The sequence below is a fragment of the Colletotrichum lupini genome, chromosome 9 (genome assembly GCF_023278565.1).
Source record: "Colletotrichum lupini chromosome 9, complete sequence".
NCBI classification, from domain to species: domain Eukaryota; kingdom Fungi; phylum Ascomycota; class Sordariomycetes; order Glomerellales; family Glomerellaceae; genus Colletotrichum; species Colletotrichum lupini.
The window spans coordinates 2,722,137-2,739,811 of NC_064682.1; the positions used below are offsets into that span (position 1 = coordinate 2,722,137).

Here is a 17,675-nt window from a genome sequence, read left to right on the forward strand (position 1 = left end):
TTTTGGTCTTCAACAATTAGCTCGAACCTTTACCTTCTCCACGTTCAGAATCCCTAGATTGTTCTTCTTCAGCGATCGGCACGCACATTTTCCGGACCTTCAGCTCGCGCTCGCGTCGCGGTCAGCATCACCACTTTCTTCAACTTAAGCCACCCGTACGACATCTCAAGTACCCTCAGCGGCAGCGACTTCAGAAGCGCTGTGTTACCACAGCTAGCGCAGGTTTGGCAACGCGGTCACCTGCGTAGGTACCACCGGCCATCACGGCGGCGGCGGCATACCGCGCTTCCGTAAACGGTGTAGGCCTGCGAGGCAATCAAGGCCGGTTTGTGCAACCAACTGCCTCAGCCTTTTTTGTTGATTTTGACTCTGTGGCTCTATCTCGTCTCGTCTGTCTTTGTCGTGACTGCGGAGGGTGCTACAGATCGTTTCCCATTTGATCTGTCATACCCCGCTGCATCGGGGATGGCGTCTGCGAGATGGCTTCAAAAGAGTTTGCTTGTTTCTGACTGAGTATAGCCATCATGACGTTGGAAAGCCACCACAGATCGAACTGCCCCCTCTCATCTCCCTCGGTAGTCGGCTGTCAAACTGCGCGGGCTGCCTATCCTGGAATGAAGCCTCTCGGAGTTGGCTCGATCCCGGCGGCGCCGCCGCCGCGAGACTAGGAAGCCAAGGCGCTCCTGATGTTGGCCTTTCAGCACGCCGTCCCCTATGCAAGCGCATAAGCAAGCAAGCAAGCTGATGCATATTCTCAAAGCCACACTGTGAGCGAAGGATCTTGACAACCAACGGCTCTCAGGGCTCTCTATCCTTAGATCGCGATCGGACATTCGGGTCACTCTTTTCTTTATTCACGGTTGAGTCGTTCTCCTCTCTCAGGGCATTACATGGCAAGTCGGGGCTTGAGTAAGCTCATGGACAACAGCTCCGGACGGATCGCTGAAGATCCGGATGCGTCCGGTGATCACGTCTTCAAGACTTGGCTAGTAACTACAATCCGGAAATCCAGTAGGTATCTATCCTCACTGGCATGAAACTGAAGCCACTTCGAGCCCTTTCTAGTGGACGGGACCGATGAAGTTGACCGTTACTAATCGTCAGCATTTTCCTTTTGGGGGGACCTGCGCGGGTGGCCACTCAGGTAACGATCCTTTTGTGGCCCAATGCCAGGCTTCATTGCCATGGGCTATTGCCGTAGTTAACACAAGATAAGCTGCATGACAGTCGCAAATGCCCACGAGGATCAAATAATGACCTCCTGCGTGCAGAGGGCGAATAGCCGTACTACATCTATTTCCGTCCATTGTACCCAGTCGGGCGTACCTTCTGAATCGTGTGCGTCAGGTTGTCAATACAGCTTCCGGCCGGCCCCCAGAACCTCTCGGAGCCGGACCCCATCTTCTATCCGCCGTCGTCGATCCCGGCTGAGTCTTCGAAACTCTTCAAGTCGGCCCATCGTTGCGAGCAACTTAACCTCAATTACGTTATCCGTATAACTCGGAACATCGACCATGGACTTGGCGGCAGCCCCCGCAGCGTCGCATCAACCCGTATTCCGGGCAGGGGCCGATGGCCTTTCTAGGAAGGCCTAAGCCTGCCGATGCTTGGCTTGGTGACCATCACCAACTCCATTGCGATAGACACCTTCCTCTTCAAGTCTCGCAGAAGATGGACGTTTAAACCCGCAGCCCGCTGTCTTCAGTGCCTGCTACATTTCGGAGAACGAGCGTTCTCCTGAACCGCACGACTATCGCTGCCGCCATGAGATTGAAGTCCCTGCTGACCAGCTTTGCCGGCTTGGCGACGGCATCACTAGTACTGGCCCAGGAGAAGTGCGGTTCAGAGCAGCCAGGGCCCGAAGCCTATGAAGCTGCCGTGTCTTTCCGCGCAGCCCAGCGTGCAGAAGGGCTATCAGCTTCATTCCTTCATAAGCGCGCGGAGGGCCTGCTCGTTTCGACGTATCTGCATGTTATCGAAGACGAGGCTCATAGAGGGTTTGTCACCGATACGATGATCAGCGATCAGGTGCGGCATGAATCCAACCCCCGTACAAGGCTACAAAGTCCAGAAATTGATCTTGGGTGAAACAGATGAGGGTTCTCAACGACACCTTCGCCCCTCACAATATCCAATTCCTCGTCAAAGAAATTACCCACACGGTGAACGACGCCTGGACAACACAAGCCCGCATCAAGGAGAAAGCAGAGACACTCCGTCGAGGCGCCTATGACGACCTCAACATCTACTTCGAGACAGGCATGATGACCAACCCCAACTCCGCGACGGGAATCTGCAGCTTCCCCGTTGAGGACCCCTGGAACACGGGCATTAATGGCACATCGTGGTATACCTTCGACGGCTGCCACGTCAGTGTCGGCACGATGCCCGGCGGGCCGGGGGTGCCGTGGGACCCGGAGGATAACTTGGGCAAGACGGCGACGCATGAGGTAGGGCACTGGTTTGGGCTTTTCCATGTGTTTGAGGGGTTTGATTGTGAAGGAGAAGGTGACTTGATTGATGATACGCCGGCGACCAAGGTTGCTACTGTTGGGTGTCCGGCGAGTCAAGATTCTTGTCCTGAGAAGCCTGGAGTGGATCCCATTCATAATTATATGGATTACACGAAGCATGCATGGTAAGAATGGCCTACTCGGAGTGCTGAGGTTTCGAAGCTAATGTCAGCAGTCTTTCGGAGTTTACTCCTTTGCAGGAAGAACGCATGTATCGATCTTTCAACACCTTAAGGCTAGGTCGATAACGTTTGCGCATTTGACGTCGGAGTATTTGCTCTGTGCCTCCACGGAGTTTGAATTGGAGCCATGAGGCAACATCGCTTATGGCCGACTTGGTGGAGTAAGTCTGTCGTTACACCTCAAAGTCGTCGTTTCCGAGACACCTCCAAATGTATCCTGCCCGACACTTTCAGCAAAAGTACTGATGTTCATCTCCAACTCCGACATCCTGTCGCCAACAGAAGGCTTTATCGTCAATTGCCTTCGGGACGACTTCTGCGAGATCCTTCTATGGACGTCCTTCTTCTCGGCGCGAGCATCTTGTAATTATTCACGCGAGTTTCAAGACATATTCCTTCTGTTTCCCCTGACTTGAGACATATTTTCAACCTACGCGGAAGCGAGGTCCTTTGGCAACTGACAACAAATTCCCTCATACGAAGTTATCCCTGCGCTCCACGCCTTCGACTCCAGGTTTTGAACGGCTTATATGTCAAGTTGTCTCAGTCTTCGAGACTCGACTCACCCGAGCCAATGATCCCATGGCTATCTGAAAGTTGGCAGAAACATGCACAACTCCCATTCGTCGACTAGCAACGGCTGAGATGCAGCCATCCGGCATGGTGTGCCATTTGGTGTGATCTTGTGTTGAGCTGAACTCGTGTTCGGAGAGATTTTTAGAAAATCTTACTTCATGGCAAGCCACTTACACAGATGATGACTTATATCAGTAGAGCGTGGGAAGTCTTCATAGTATCCCAGAAAATTATAAAGTCGTGCTATGAGATGGAGGATTAAGGATTAGAACAAAGTCTCTACAAGTCTTTTATCCAATCTGATTCAACTCGTTCAACCTTCTCATCTCGTCAATCATGATGTTTGTCTCAACTACAGTCTCGATCTTCGTCGGCATGCTCGCCATCGGGACCACAGCGACCACTACCCTCGCACGATGCAACGCAGACAAGTACTCCTCCAAACCTCCTCTCATCCGTCACGATGACTAACGCCATGAAGCTGCTACCGCGCCCTCTTCCCATGCCCCTCCCCGTCCGCAGTCTCCTCCGCCTCCGCCTTCTGCGTAACCCTCACAGCAGGCGGCACAACCGCAACAAACTTCCCCGCCCGCGCAACCTCCGCCTGCGGCACCTCCGCATCCCGCTACATCTCCGCCTGCGCCTGCGGCCCCACCTGCACTCCCTCCCCGACGCCCCCGTGCGGCAGCCCCTCCGGCCCAAACCTCCTGACCAACGGCGACTTCGAATGCGGCATCGGCCCCTGGATCGTCCAGAACCTAGACCAAAACGCCCGCGTCGGCGTCACCTCGGCAGCATCCCACACGGGAACGCATTCGTTCGAGTCCCGACTGCTGTATGATCGCAACTCGCAGGACCCGGTCGTCAGCGCGCGGCTTTCGACGCCCGTGTTTTCCGTGCAGCCGGGTGTGCCGTGCAAGTTGAGGTTCTGGTCGTATTTTGATAATCAGGCGGCGGGGTTTATCGGGATCCAGTTTAATGGCGAACCGAAGAGGACGCTGGATGCTGGTGATGCGGGCGGGTGGGGGATTTGGAAGGTGTTTGAGGTGGAGTATACGCCGGTGACGGATAAGCTTGATATCACGCTCGAGTTTTTGTATGGGCGGGCTGCAAGTGTTGTGAGGGTTGATGGGGTTGAGTTTGGGTATCTTCATTAGAAGTGGTGTCGATTCCGCAAGTTGCTTGGGTGATGGTGTCGACGTAGGTTCAGAGGCTACGTACACCGATCTTCCACAGCTTGCGCGGCAATCATCTCGATGCTAAGCTTTTCCATCTGACTTGGCTTTTCCTACAGTGCTTGGCGTGCGGGTAACGGCAATTCTGGAATGCAATGTGCCTTCAAGGCAAGTTGAACGTCAACAGGTGGAGGCCATTACGTTCCATAGCTGCTTGATGAGGATTCATGCATATATCGTTGATTGCTGCCAAGGATCTGATTGGATGAATTATTCGAAGTAACGGTGACGAGGGAAGGTGAGTTGTGGGCATCGCGGTGATGCATCGACATATATGCATATCGCCTTCTAGCCACGGCCCGGTCCGAGAGATTAGTTCGCATACAGATGACATGCGGGAACTTCTGTACTTCTCACGCATACTAGGGCCGACGGAGGATAGTGTTTATCGTGAGGTTCAAGACGAAAGTTCCGGGTCCATACATGATCGACGTGATAAGAGACCCGCATCGCGCTATGTTTTGTCTGCAAGTGGGTGGAGATGATTTCCAGATTCGCCGATGATGCACTCGAACGCCATGTAACACCGAACCGGGCAACTCCCCTCGACCTATCAACTCCAGCCATTTTTAATGGCAGCTTGAATACGTGTAAACGTTCTGAATGACTCAGCATCTCGAGGGATTAGGATCAGACAGTGGCATACACAAACTGCCCGGATCACAGCCGAGGACATTGCTACCGTAGTCACGTCTTACCTGCCACTTCGAAACTTGCTAGACGCTGCTCGGTCGAAAGTAGCAGACACCCACATGCACTTGGACGAAAGCGGCCGTGGACAAACTGTTCCCTGAACCAATAATAGCCGTGACAACTTCTAGATCTTTAATCTTGTCTAATTCGACACAATGAGACCATTACAGCCTCCCGGTTGTCTTCTCAGCCACTCAAGTTTCGCAGCAATTCCGCAATAGTACCTAAGGTGGCCTTGGTCGTCACCTCTGAAGGGACTCGTTGTGAAATAATGGAAAGGTTCGTCTTAATACTTTTCTACGCCTTAATTACTTGAATAATTATTCAGAATCACATGCTGGACCTCTGGTGTCTAGAGTTTTAAGTCTACCTCGTCACAGCATTCTGTCGGCATATCCAAATTCTGGTTTGTCCGCCACACTATCACCGCCGAATCAGAACAGGACAAAGATCCCATTGGGAACATGAAAATCCGTTGTCAAGCTAGCCATCTTGGCGTCGGAAAAGGCCAAGAATGCAAGCTACCACAATGATAGCAGTCCACAACCCTTGTGATAGTGATAGCCAGGCCCGTCTTTTACACGTAGATGGTTCAGGTTGCCTACATTGATGACGCTTAACTCCGGCGTTAGTGCCATTAAGCTTCCAGGAATCCGCAGTCCTGGGTCCAGAACCGCCAAGACAGTGTTGAGATCTCTAATGCAGATATGAGCGGCGAATGAAGTGCCAAATGAGCATTGACGCGCGGCCACGATAGGATCAAATGGTATGGCCCTCGCATCTGCCCGACAATGTTGTCACTTGGTAAAACACTATGGAACTACCATTCTCGTCAATGCAGCACTGCATAATCGTGAGCTTCATCAGATACGATGCTGATCTAGAGGATGTCGAGACTGATTTGAACATGCTCTGGGGATCCACTTCGAAACAAGACGGAAATATGACAAGCATCAACAAAGCTGATGGGGACTGGGTGCTATGATAGAGAACAAAATGATGGGCGAATAAGAAAGCAATGGTGCTTTTCCGTCTCCACGTCTTTGATCTCACATCTCTCAAAGGAGCCCACATACTGGTAAGCAACGCGATTCCCCACCGTCTTGATGGAAATGCAACGACAAGCAATCAAGCCAACCGGCTCTCTTCAACCTCGCGCATGCGGCTGTCGCGCAATCCATCATTCCAATGAACGCACAGGGAATACAACCCCCCGGCTGTAATCCCACCAACGGCAAAGCCATGTCTCGCCCATGTCTTGCCACCTATCCCAGCCAGCTTTCTCCAATACCGTCGACCTGCGCTCGAACCAGCCTCCTGCAATGTGACTCTGGCGAATGCTGGCAAGAGCAGCACGTTGGCCCCTGCGGACATGACGGATACCACCACACGGATAAGCTATTGGCATCTGATCAAGAATCCGTCTTGCAGTCCGACATTTCCGACTGGCAATGGCACCATTTCCCCGCACTCTGCGGCTGCCAAGTCTGGGGTTAGTGTGTGTTTGGGGTGGGTTTTTTGGGTCTGGGGTAAGAGCCGGATGATCCCAGCCTTTCTCCGCAGTGGGCTTTATCTGTCCCCTTTGTATTAAGAGGTGGTCCTGGTCAGATATAAGTATCCGTGGGCAGAAATCTTCATCTGTGAATTTTCTTGAGACGAAGAGGTTCAGAGCTGGGAAAGGCAACCTTTCCATCATCTCAAGTTGCAGAGCGTCTGTCGTCCTTGCTCCTGTTTCTTTCTCACCTTCGAACGGTCCAGACACCACAACCTCCCGTCAAAATGGCCACCCACAGGAGCTCCATCGAGAAGAACGATGCCGTTTTTGAACACAGACCTTCTGGAGAGGCTCATCTCGAAAAGGTGCCTGAAGCCATCGAAGTTGGTCCCTACCGCGTGTATGGATTGTCCACTGAAGATGCCGATTTCTTCAACAACTACCCCGAAGAGAAGAGGAAGAAGACTTTCCATAAGGTGGGTATTGGAAACGCTTAACCATCACGACCACACCGACTGATAGGCGAGAATAGGTTGACGTTCGTCTGATTCCCATGCTGGCTCTGCTTTACTTGATCTGCCACATCGATCGCGCCAATATCGGTAACGCCAAGATTGAAGGCATGGTTGAGGACCTAGGCATGACTGGTGTGCAGTACAACACTGTGCTATCTATCTGTGAGTGCCATAATCAGCATCTTAACATTCGATCTGGGAAGGAAATTCGCTAACCAGCCCTAACCAGTCTTCATCCCCTATGTCCTCTTCGAAGTTCCTAGCAACATCATCCTCAAGAAAGTCAAGCGTCCTTCGTTCTACCTCGGCACTCTTACCCTCTGCTGGGGTATCATCATGACCTGCACGGGACTGGTTCGTAACTTTGGTGGATTGATGGTAACTCGCATTCTTCTCGGCGTCTTTGAGTATGTTTCGCAACGTTTGGGGTCGTTTAAGTACTCTGGCTGACATCTGCAGGGCTGGTTTCTTCCCCGGTGCAATTTACCTGACTTCTTACTGGTACATGGTGAGTATCCAGACTGCAACAGCCCCTTGACGTATGAGCTAACGAACATTCCTAGCCCAAAGATCTCGCGGTCCGAATTTCGTACTTCTACTGCGCCAGCGCCTTGTCAGGAGCCTTCTCCGGTCTCCTCGCCGCCGCCATCGCTGAAATGGACGGTGTTGCCGGCCTCGAAGGCTGGCGTTGGATCTTCATCCTCGAGGGTCTCGCCACCGTCGTCATGGGTGCCTGCTGCTTCTTCTTCCTGATCGACACCCCGACCCTCTCAAAGCGCTGGCTCGAGCCCGAGGAGATCCGGTACCTGGAGCTCTCCATCTTCATCAAGTCGGGCGGCGGTGCTCGCGAGGAGGCCGGCGCCGGCGGCAAGGTCAACTGGAGGGATCTCAAGATGAACTTGACCAACTGGAGGATCTACGTCCAGGCGTACTTTTTGGTGTGCCAGTCGGCTCTGTCGTACGGTATCAAGTTCACCCTGCCCACCATCACCAAGGCTATGGGATTCGCGAATACACAGGCCCAGCTTCTCTCTGCGCCGCCTTACGTCGCTGCCGCCATTTCGGCCATTACCTTCGCCAAGATTTCTGATCGGTTCTTTTGGCGTATGCCCTTCTTGGCGATCCCTCTCGCCATCGTCGCTATTGCGTACGCCATCATTCTCTCCCTAAACGGAGCGCTCGAGGCGAAGAAGGGAGTCGCCTACTTCTCCGTCGTCCTTGCAGTCGTCGGCATCTACCCCATTCAAGCCGCGGCCGCGTCGTGGAACGCCAACAACATCGCCCCGGCCTCCCGAAGAGCGATTGGTATCGCGCTGATGAACTGCGTGGGTAACGTCGGTGGCATTGTGGGTAGTTTCATGTACCTTGAGAGCGAGAAGCCCAAGTACCCTACCGGCTTTGGCTTGAGTTTGGCCTTTGGTGGATCTGGACTGATCGTGGCTCTCTTGCTCGAGTGGAGTTACAAGTCGGCCAACGCACGCAAGGCTGCGATCGCGGAGGAGGCGAAGACGAAGTACACTGAGGAGGAGTTGTTCAACTTGGGAGATAGGTCGCCCTTGTTCAAGTATGTGCTTTGAGGACGGAGAAGGGTACTGTTACTGCACCTGCCCCGACTCCAAAGAGTCGGCTTGTTTGAAGCGTTTTAGTTAGGATCACGAACGAAGCGAATCTTGCAATGAACTTCCCAAGTTGAAGACGACCATTCGTTTGATCAGGGCTTCTTCTTTCAGTTGACTGTAAACCTACACATCACTAATGGTAAAAGCATCGACTCACTATAAGTACACCAGCCGATCAATGCAAGGCAGTGTAGTACCATATTGTCATGATTGTATCGGAATCTTATCTTATCGCCGAACCCGCATCATCTTCCGACTTTTCGGGATTTGGACGGCACGGCCCGGGAGTCGGTCCCGGCGGAGGCCTAAAGCCCGGAGAGCGGCCGGTGATACGGGGGAAAGCTCCAACGGAAAGACGAAAGTCTCTTGACCCCACGTGGGCGCATAAAGAGCGGCCAAGATCAATGGAAATATGCAGAAAACGCTGTGCAACTGTTTGTCGGCGCTCTACCCCATAGTCAGCCAGATTACCGAAGCCACACGCGCCATCTCAGTTGTTTGTCTCTAGAAGTCTCAAGACACAGCAGCGGCATCGCCGATGGAGACTCACGGAGGCAGGGAGAGGCTAAATATAAGTGATTTGATATTCTAAACCACACCCGAACCCACGGCCTTAAACCCAAAGATTGCTCATGTCTTCTCCCATTGCAAATTTACCTTTCCGAGAACGGATAGGATCCAACCCGGCAAACTTCAACCGGGCGATAAGGCCAATGAGATGATTTCATTACACATCGCGGACACCGACTCCGGCGCCACCCTCCATCGGGTCTAGAGCGCTGACTTTGCAGTGCCAATTGACGAGTCAATCTCGCCTGTTTGCTTCCCCAGGTGTTCTGGCTGCAGTGCATCTCGAGTCCTTGTCGCTGCCACGCCCTTCATGCGTTCATGGCTTAGCGAGTAACGGCAACCCCATCCTATTCCCGGCGGGGACCAACAGCCAGCAAAAACTCAAACACGCCCAACACGCGCTTCGGTTCGGAGAACTCGAGAGAGTATTTGCTTGCCTCGCGAAGCCCTCTGCTTACCAAACAGCCATATCCCCGCGGGGTCTTACTCTATACGGCTTTTGGATGAGATCCTCTTGATGATTCAGGGCTCTAGCTTTGTCAACCACATTACCTCCGAAGACGTGAGTCAATCGAAACAGAATAAACGGTCTTCGGCCCGCCGAGGAGCGAACTAAATAACCCCGCGAAACTCGATCAAACCCGTCACTACTTGCCGAGGCAGCTGACGTATTTTCTCTCTTCCCTATCCGAAACCTGCCTCTGTCCTGTCGCAAAACTCCCATCTCTCAGTTTGACAAGCACGAAACTTGCACCTTTGCGTCTTGTCGCTGGGGCCCGGTATGCCTTCTCACTCTGATTCTTCCAGTCAACAGGACAGCCACGATGCCGTGGTACGGATGCCTGACAGTGCTTCCAGGGCAGCGGAGAATGAGAAGAATGGCTCTGTGGCGGCAAGCCCTGTCAGTCAACGGCCGAGTGAGCAGGTAGAGTTCAAAGAGGGCGGCTATGGATGGTGAGTTGCGCTCCATAAAGCCATCACAACATAATGAGGCTTGAGTCACTGACATGATACCAGGGTTGTCGTAGGCTGTGTCTTTCTCATCAATGCCCATACCTGGGGCTTGAACTCAGTGAGTTATCCTTACGCGCCCTTCCTTTCACTTCGGGAAGCATGATTCTCACACCTAAATCTAGACTTATGCCGTGTTCCTCGCCTACTATCTCAACTCCGGAGCGTTTCCCGGCGCAAGCCCAATTTCACTCGCTTTCGTTGGCGGGCTGTCCTTCTCCGTCGGTAAGCTCTCTCCAATCTCTAAACTTCTGCGCGCCATCTCACTCACTCGCCACAACCAGCCCTTCTCATCGCCCCGATTGTCACCTTTTGCATCCCTCGCATCGGCACGCAACCGACTCTCGGCATCGGCGTCGTGATTCAAGCGTAAGCCGGCCCGCTAACCCCCTCTCAACCCCCGACGTCTTCCGAGACGGACGGAAATTCCGCCACCCGTGTTCCTAACACAATTTCCAGGGCCGCTCTCATTGGCGCATCGTTCACGACCCAGATATGGCACCTCCTACTGTCCCAAGGCATCGGCTTCGGCGTCGGCATGGGATTTACCTTTAACTCCACCGTCGGTGTGGTCCCGCAATGGTTCGTCGCGCGCCGCTCCTTTGCAAACTCCATCGCTACGGCTGGCTCCGGCCTGGGAGGTCTCATTTACTCCCTTGCTTCCAACGCCATGATCCGCAACATCGGTCTGCCCTGGGCGTTCCGAATCATCGCCATTTTGTCGTTCGTTGTCAATGGCGCGTGTTGTCTGATGATGAAGGACCGAAACAAGGCTCTCGGCAGCGTTCATGTCGCGTTTCACAAGGACATCTTTAAGAGGATCGAGTTCTGGTTGTTTGTCGCGTGGGGTTTCTTTGGACTCTTTGGATACGTCATTTCCGTGTTCTCACTGGCGGACTATGCCCAAACAGTCGGGTTCAGTGCTAGCCAAGGGTCTATTGTGTCGGCCATGTTCAACCGTGAGCTCTCCTCCCCATCCGACATATTCCAGTCAAAGTCAAGCTAAATGTTTCTCTCAGTATCACAAGGTATTGGCCGCCCGGTCATCGGCCTGGTGAGTGACCGCTTTGGTCGCATTAACGTAGCTGGCCTAGGCACCATCATCGCCGGCCTCGCCACGTTCTTGCTCTGGATCCTCGCCGCCAAACACTTTGCAGGTCTCATTGTCTTTGCCCTCTTTGGCGCATTCGCCGGCGTGCTCTGGCCAACAGTCGCACCGGTAGGCGCTGAGGTGGTCGGAATGCAGCTGCTTCCATCAGCTCTGTCTATCTTCTGGATCATCCTCGTTATCCCAGCAACGTTCGCCGAGCCTATAGCTCTGACAATCAAGGGCTCCGGACTGAACGCGTACCTCCCTGTTCAGCTGTTCACGGGATTTATGTACGTTGCGGCGTTCATCTCTAGTAAGTTGTTGCAAATCTTTCCATCTGGCAAGCTGCTTCGTTTGACTAACTGCTCATAGTTTGGTTTCTTCGCGTGTGGAAAATTCGCGAACTTGAGACCTTGGCCCTATCAGAAGAAGAGCAAGACGACGCTCTTCGCAACAATGATGCTGTCTCACTTACCACTTCACGGCGTACTGGGCCTAAGCCTGGTATGATGAAGTCACTGCTCAAGGGCATGCTTACTATCCAGCGAGTGTAGTGGTCGAAAATAAAAGCATTAAAGAATCATGCATTGTCCTGAGCGGCTGGTTCATGTCTATTGTAATCTAATAACGCTACTTGTAAATAAACTGATAGTTCTCACACGCTTGGGACAACCCTCCAAGCACCCGGAATGAAACTAGCCATCAGTCCAAAGATGACTCTCGGCAGAATCTCGGGCCCATATCTCGAGAAACCCGCCTTGGCCATTCCAGACGTGACACCAACGGCACTGGTCTCCTTGTACGCCTCCTCGGTTGCCAGCTCCGCAAACGCCGCACCAAGATCCGGATACGAGCACGCGAGGCCAACCGACTCCGTGCTGATCGTGTGACCGCTCGCCTCTTCGTCGATGATGGCAGGCGGCTGCACCAACAACAGTAACAACAGCTCCGGTTCAGCCTGCAGATTTGCGTGCGCCTTGCGCAGGTCCGCATAGGGCCAGTAAAAGGCGTTCTGAATCATCCATCGCACAAGCCATGGCTGCCTCGCGGAGAATCGCTCGTTCCAAGTTGCGGAGGAGAGGAGGATGAACCATGGCTTCTTCCAGTCTGCTCCCCCTTCCTGTTTGAGCTGTCTCAGTGCCGAGACGATTGTTGTTGTTGAATCCTGGAGTACGCTAACGGTTGGCTTGTTGTCGTTCTCGCCTAGGGCGCAGATGATTGTGTCGGCGCCGACGAGACAGGATTTGACGCGGGCCTCGTCGGTGACTTGACCCTCGATAATTTCGACGCTGTTATCTGTCTTGAATTGTGGAAAGGCTTTGATGAGCTTTTCGCGGGAGCGGACAAAGATCTTCATGTGAGAAAAAGGATTTGTGGGCTTGGCAAGAAGGGCTTTCAGCGTCTCGCTCCCGGTGCGGCCGGTCGCGCCGAAGATGGCCAGGGTTCGGCCTGAAGTTGATGGCTTTGCATTGGATGGCATGTTGGGTATTCGGTATTCGGAGTTATGGTTAGCCTTTTCGTGAGAGTTTACTAAAAGCTTGGTCGAGAGATTGCTAGATAGACTTGCGGGCCGCGTACCTATTTATCGAACGCTTCTCTGTTGAACACAATGATGCCACGCCGGCATGGCAAACATCAAAGTCGGTGTCCATGCCGGCCCCTTAGTTGTCACCGATCGGAACGGGACCGCCCCGGATATTTATAAAAAGTTGGCCCGCTTGGGAGATTTCAACATCTGAAACAGATAAGAGAACAGGCCCCATCGTTATTGATTGGCAAACAAAGTGCGCAAACTTAGTACGCTACTACGGTAACAGGCACGGCTCGAGACCGTGCGGGTTGGCACGTCTTAGCTCCCGGGATCTTCGTCATAGACTTTAGACGCAGTGCAACACCACCAAGTAACACGCATTCTGGAATCAAGCAAACAAGCGTCATATCTAACAGCAACGCGTGGGATTTATGTGGCTATGTAACCCACCCCCAGATGCCATAAGTCTTTCGACATATGTTTCCGTTACCATGTGATTTCGAGGGTGCGAGGTTTTGGGTCGGTGGACGGCGGCTGAAATGTCCGCCGTGAAAGTCCGTCTTTTGTCCGGCCGCCGCATCACTTTTTTCTCGGCGGCCAAAAAAGCTTATACCGACGACGAGTTGAGCCGAGCCGCACATGGGCTGACTTGTAGTATTATCGGCGCCAATTCCCCATGATAGCGTACTTGAGCCTTCGGCGAGGCACGGAAGCAATATGTCGGATTAGAAGTCCAATTCGACCGCGGCATACAGCCGACTGCGCAGGGGCCAATTGGGGGCCCTATTTACGATTATTATAGCTAGCCCAACCTATAGTTAGAACCTCTTTTTTATACCTACTACGCAGATATTTATATAGTTTAATTAATCTCTTCGTTAACTACGGTTCGAACTAACTACCCTATAATAGGGATACTAATACTAATTAGTAATTAAATTTTATTATTATAGATCGGTAAGGTATTTTGCTACGTAAAAGAGACGACTTCTTAATACCGCACGGGATAGGAGATTTATATTAATTAACCTTACGGAAATAAATAAAAAAGGAGGTAATTTTCGAATATTATACGGAATTGAGTAATTATAGCCCTTTACTACTTACGAGAGGTCGATATTTATTATATTAAATTACGTTAATTAACGGAACTACTTAAGCGACTAGCCTTTTGCCGTCGCCTTAAGTAGCTTTTTTATTAAACGACTTTTCTATAGCTAGCCTACGATTAGAAATTAACTAAGTAATAAAAGGGATCGTTAGTAAGCGATAATTACCTAACCGTAATTAAGCTACGAAAAAGACTGCTTAAAAAATATAAAATAGGGTACCGAGAGGCTATAAAAAATAAAATCTCTAAAATATCTAACCTTACTACGTACGAGTAATAAGTAGGTATTTTTAGTAATTTCTTTAAAATATACGATTTTATAAGAAAGAGGGCTTAACTTTATTAACTATACTTAACGGCCTATACGGTTCCTAATAGCTTATATAGCTCCTCTAAGAGCCGCCCGGCGTCTACTTTTAACTATTCTTACGGAATACTACCCTAGAGGAGGTAGGTCGAGGAAGGAAGCTATTTAGAGATTATAGAGAGCACGAGGCTTAGGAGGCTAGAAGTATACGGGATAGCGGAAATCGGTAACTAATAAAGATCCTAAGATTAATTACTATATCTTTTTATAGTAATATAAACGTCTACTGCTATTGTTATAAAAAGGAATTATTAAAACCTACCCTTTTATATTAGATAAAAAGGAGGATCTTAGTAAGTACGATAGCTAGCGATTTAAAAAAATAGTAATAATCGCTAAAAATAATAAAAACGAGAGTAGTAGTAAGATAGCGAGAAGAAGCGGGAATCTCTTAGACTTTAATAAATTCGTTAGGTAATAAAAGTACGGATTTATTACGACTAGCGCGCGAATTAAATATATTCTTATTAAGATTAAATACGCTAGCGACTATTAATATAAATATAAGCTAGAGTACGACCCTTAGCAAGTTAGGGTAAGGAAGAAGAGGACGAAACCCGATCCTTAATAGAATTTTAATCCTTTATAAGTAAATAAATATTAACCCGGATTATTAGGGGACGTAGATATATAGAATCGCGGATTAGCTTAACGGTAAGTAAATTAACGTAGTATTAATCTATTTAATTAAAGTTTACGAAAAAAAGGGGCTATAGGGGTAACCCCTATTCTACGAGATCGTAAACGACCTTAGTTACTAACTAAATAAATAGTTCGCGAGCATAAGCCTAAGAATTATAAAAATAGTTAATAAATTCCTCTATAAGCGAGGGGTATTACTAGCGTAATTATAATTACGAGAGCTATACGAAATACTAATAATAATAATTATAAAAGAGGAATTCGTATTATAAAATTAGGCACAGGTTAATAAAGCGTATAATCGCTTTAACGAATTTAAAAAAAGGGTAAACGACCTAGATTTCCTCCCTATAATTACTAACGGAAATCTATCGTCGCAAAAGGATATACCGGGGCAAAATATAGTACTAGAAGTACGATAATTAATAATTCCGCCTATTTCGATCTATAACTCGTTATTATTATTAATACGAAATTCGGTACTAATTAGCTAATAAAAAAGGAGGTAAACGACCCGAAGTTATTAATAGTACGTAGTAACGTAGGGATCGTATATAAATACCGAAAATCTAATAGTAAATACGAGACAATTTATAGACCTCAAAAAGATCTTCCTAAAAGAGAAATTATACTCTAAGGGGAAGTATAAGGTCTTATAAAAAACCCTAACGATGTTTTACGATTATTATAAAAAAGTTAGAATTAGGGAATACTAGTACTATTTAGTAATTAATATCGTACTTATAGGCAAAGCCTCTAATTATTATTACGAAGCAGTACGTAATTTCGATCGAAACGACTTTTTTAGTATAATTAACGTAATCCGAAGCCGCTTTGAGACTTATAATAGGAACCTAGAGCTCCTATTTAAGCTACGAGCGATTTCTTTCGTATTTATAGCTAGGATAATAAAGGGTAAATCGCGAGTAGAGATCCTTAAAGAGCTTATCGATCGAATCAATAAGCTAGTAAAAACCTAGCTAAATAAGGAGATAAACGAGCAAAAAGTCGGATATCTTTATACTATAGTCTAGCGTATATTAGAAATAAAAATCACCCTATACTAAGTACTTAAAGACTATAAGACGCTCTACTTAAGGCTAAGATTTAGCTTTAATATTAAGGCGAGAATACTATGCTAAACCTATTTTTAGGCATACGACGGCCCTTATTAGTAATATTAGGTTAATTAAACGTATAATAAGAAAGGAAAAGAGGCTAAATACGGTAATTGCTAGTAAGGAGGCCTAGATTCGTCGAATAAGTAGAGATTTAACTTATAAGTAAGGTAATAAAAGAGGTAATACTATATTTATAAAAAAGATAGATATTAGTTAAGTAATTAATTTGAGGAAGAGCGTACTAAATTATATAAATAATATAAAAAGTTAAGGGTAGTAAATAGTAAAACTAGCCTTCGTCGGTTTAACTAATTCCTCGTTATATATAAGGGTAGATCTGAGGGTACGGAACCTAGCGACGGTAGTTAAAATAGTAGCTTAAAGTATATACCCCCTATAAGAGATTCGGAAGATAAAGAAGATCTTACCCCCTATATTAACGAATTAGATTACGACGAAATTAACGATATTAACTACTCTTTTTTCGCCCCGTTAGCCTCTAGAAGATATACGAGGCTAAACGAATAAAGGGTAATAAAAGCTCTTAATAAATAGGCTTTTATTTATAAATAGTAAGGGAAGGTCCCTTAGATAACGAATATAGAGGCGGCCGAAAGGGCGAATTTAATAAGGCCAAAGCTTATTATTTTAACGATTAAAGAGAAGACGCTATCTCTCTTAATATTTAAAAAAAAGGAATATAGTGCCGAGCATATCTAGGGGTAGCTAGAGGGGTCCTTTTTATACTACTTAAATCCCTCGAATACTAAGCTTATATAAGTATTCTACGTAAGCAAAAGGTACGGCCTAGACGATTTTTATAAGATTATCCTAGATACTAAGGTATTATAATAGTTAACTAAAAGAAAAGGGCAATTCTAGGTACTATAGAAGATTATACTAATAATACTTAATACGTTAACGGCGGGTATTACGAGGATTAGTTTCGGCCTAGGTAAGGAAATCGTCGCCCTAGGTATAATAAAAGTAGAGATACACTTCGGAACGATGACTTTTTATATTTTACTTATTAATACCCTATTTCTCTTATATCTAAAAGATATAGATCGACTAGGTATTATATTTAATAATACGAGGAATAGAATCTTTAGTAATAAGCACTTCGAGGTAGTCGAACGACGATAGGGGTATGCGTTTATAAAGCTTACTAATAATACGAAGTCGATTAATTACTTAACGGAAAGTGAGCTTAGAAAACTATACTAAAGATTCGGGTACCTATCGGTTACGAGGCTATATAACCTCTTAAAGTAATTAAGTAATAATAATATCGAAATAGGGGCGCTAGAGTAGTTAATAAAAGTATATTATTAATACTAAATAAATGCGCAGAGCCTACGTAGATTTAAGTTTAAATTACGTAATAAGCTTAACTTTAACTAG

The 17,675-nt window shown here is 48.4% G+C and overlaps 5 protein-coding genes across 5 annotated transcripts; 4 read left to right on the plus strand and 1 right to left on the minus strand.

The window, feature by feature from the left end:
* Window positions 1-1,764: 1,764 nt before the first annotated feature.
* Window positions 1,765-2,761, plus strand: CLUP02_16683 (metalloprotease 1; the record flags this gene model as incomplete). The annotated part of the gene is made up of 3 exons (XM_049295601.1): window positions 1,765-2,028; window positions 2,094-2,638; window positions 2,689-2,761. 3 exons carry the CDS (start codon window positions 1,765-1,767, stop codon window positions 2,759-2,761), a joined length of 882 nt encoding a protein of 293 aa, XP_049152748.1.
* An 846-nt stretch (window positions 2,762-3,607) lies between these two features.
* Window positions 3,608-4,428, plus strand: CLUP02_16684 (uncharacterized protein; the record flags this gene model as incomplete). The annotated part of the gene is made up of 2 exons (XM_049295602.1): window positions 3,608-3,702; window positions 3,753-4,428. 2 exons carry the CDS (start codon window positions 3,608-3,610, stop codon window positions 4,426-4,428), a joined length of 771 nt encoding a protein of 256 aa, XP_049152749.1.
* Window positions 4,429-6,217: 1,789 nt separating this feature from the next.
* CLUP02_16685 (major facilitator superfamily transporter) lies at window positions 6,218-8,786 on the plus strand (the record flags this gene model as incomplete). Its single annotated transcript, XM_049295603.1, has 8 exons — window positions 6,218-6,277; window positions 6,474-6,523; window positions 6,631-6,691; window positions 6,958-7,170; window positions 7,227-7,371; window positions 7,439-7,616; window positions 7,669-7,717; window positions 7,773-8,786. The coding sequence occupies 8 exons, from the start codon at window positions 6,218-6,220 to the stop codon at window positions 8,784-8,786; spliced, it is 1,770 nt and encodes a 589-aa protein (XP_049152750.1).
* A 1,393-nt stretch (window positions 8,787-10,179) lies between these two features.
* Window positions 10,180-12,053, plus strand: CLUP02_16686 (major facilitator superfamily transporter; the record flags this gene model as incomplete). Its single annotated transcript, XM_049295604.1, has 7 exons — window positions 10,180-10,352; window positions 10,416-10,470; window positions 10,535-10,634; window positions 10,694-10,778; window positions 10,869-11,368; window positions 11,429-11,812; window positions 11,872-12,053. 7 exons carry the CDS (start codon window positions 10,180-10,182, stop codon window positions 12,051-12,053), a joined length of 1,479 nt encoding a protein of 492 aa, XP_049152751.1.
* Window positions 12,054-12,154: 101 nt separating this feature from the next.
* On the minus strand, window positions 12,155-12,979 carry CLUP02_16687 (uncharacterized protein; the record flags this gene model as incomplete). Its single annotated transcript, XM_049295605.1, has 1 exon — window positions 12,155-12,979. One exon carries the CDS (start codon window positions 12,977-12,979, stop codon window positions 12,155-12,157), a length of 825 nt encoding a protein of 274 aa, XP_049152752.1.
* Window positions 12,980-17,675: the final 4,696 nt, after the last annotated feature.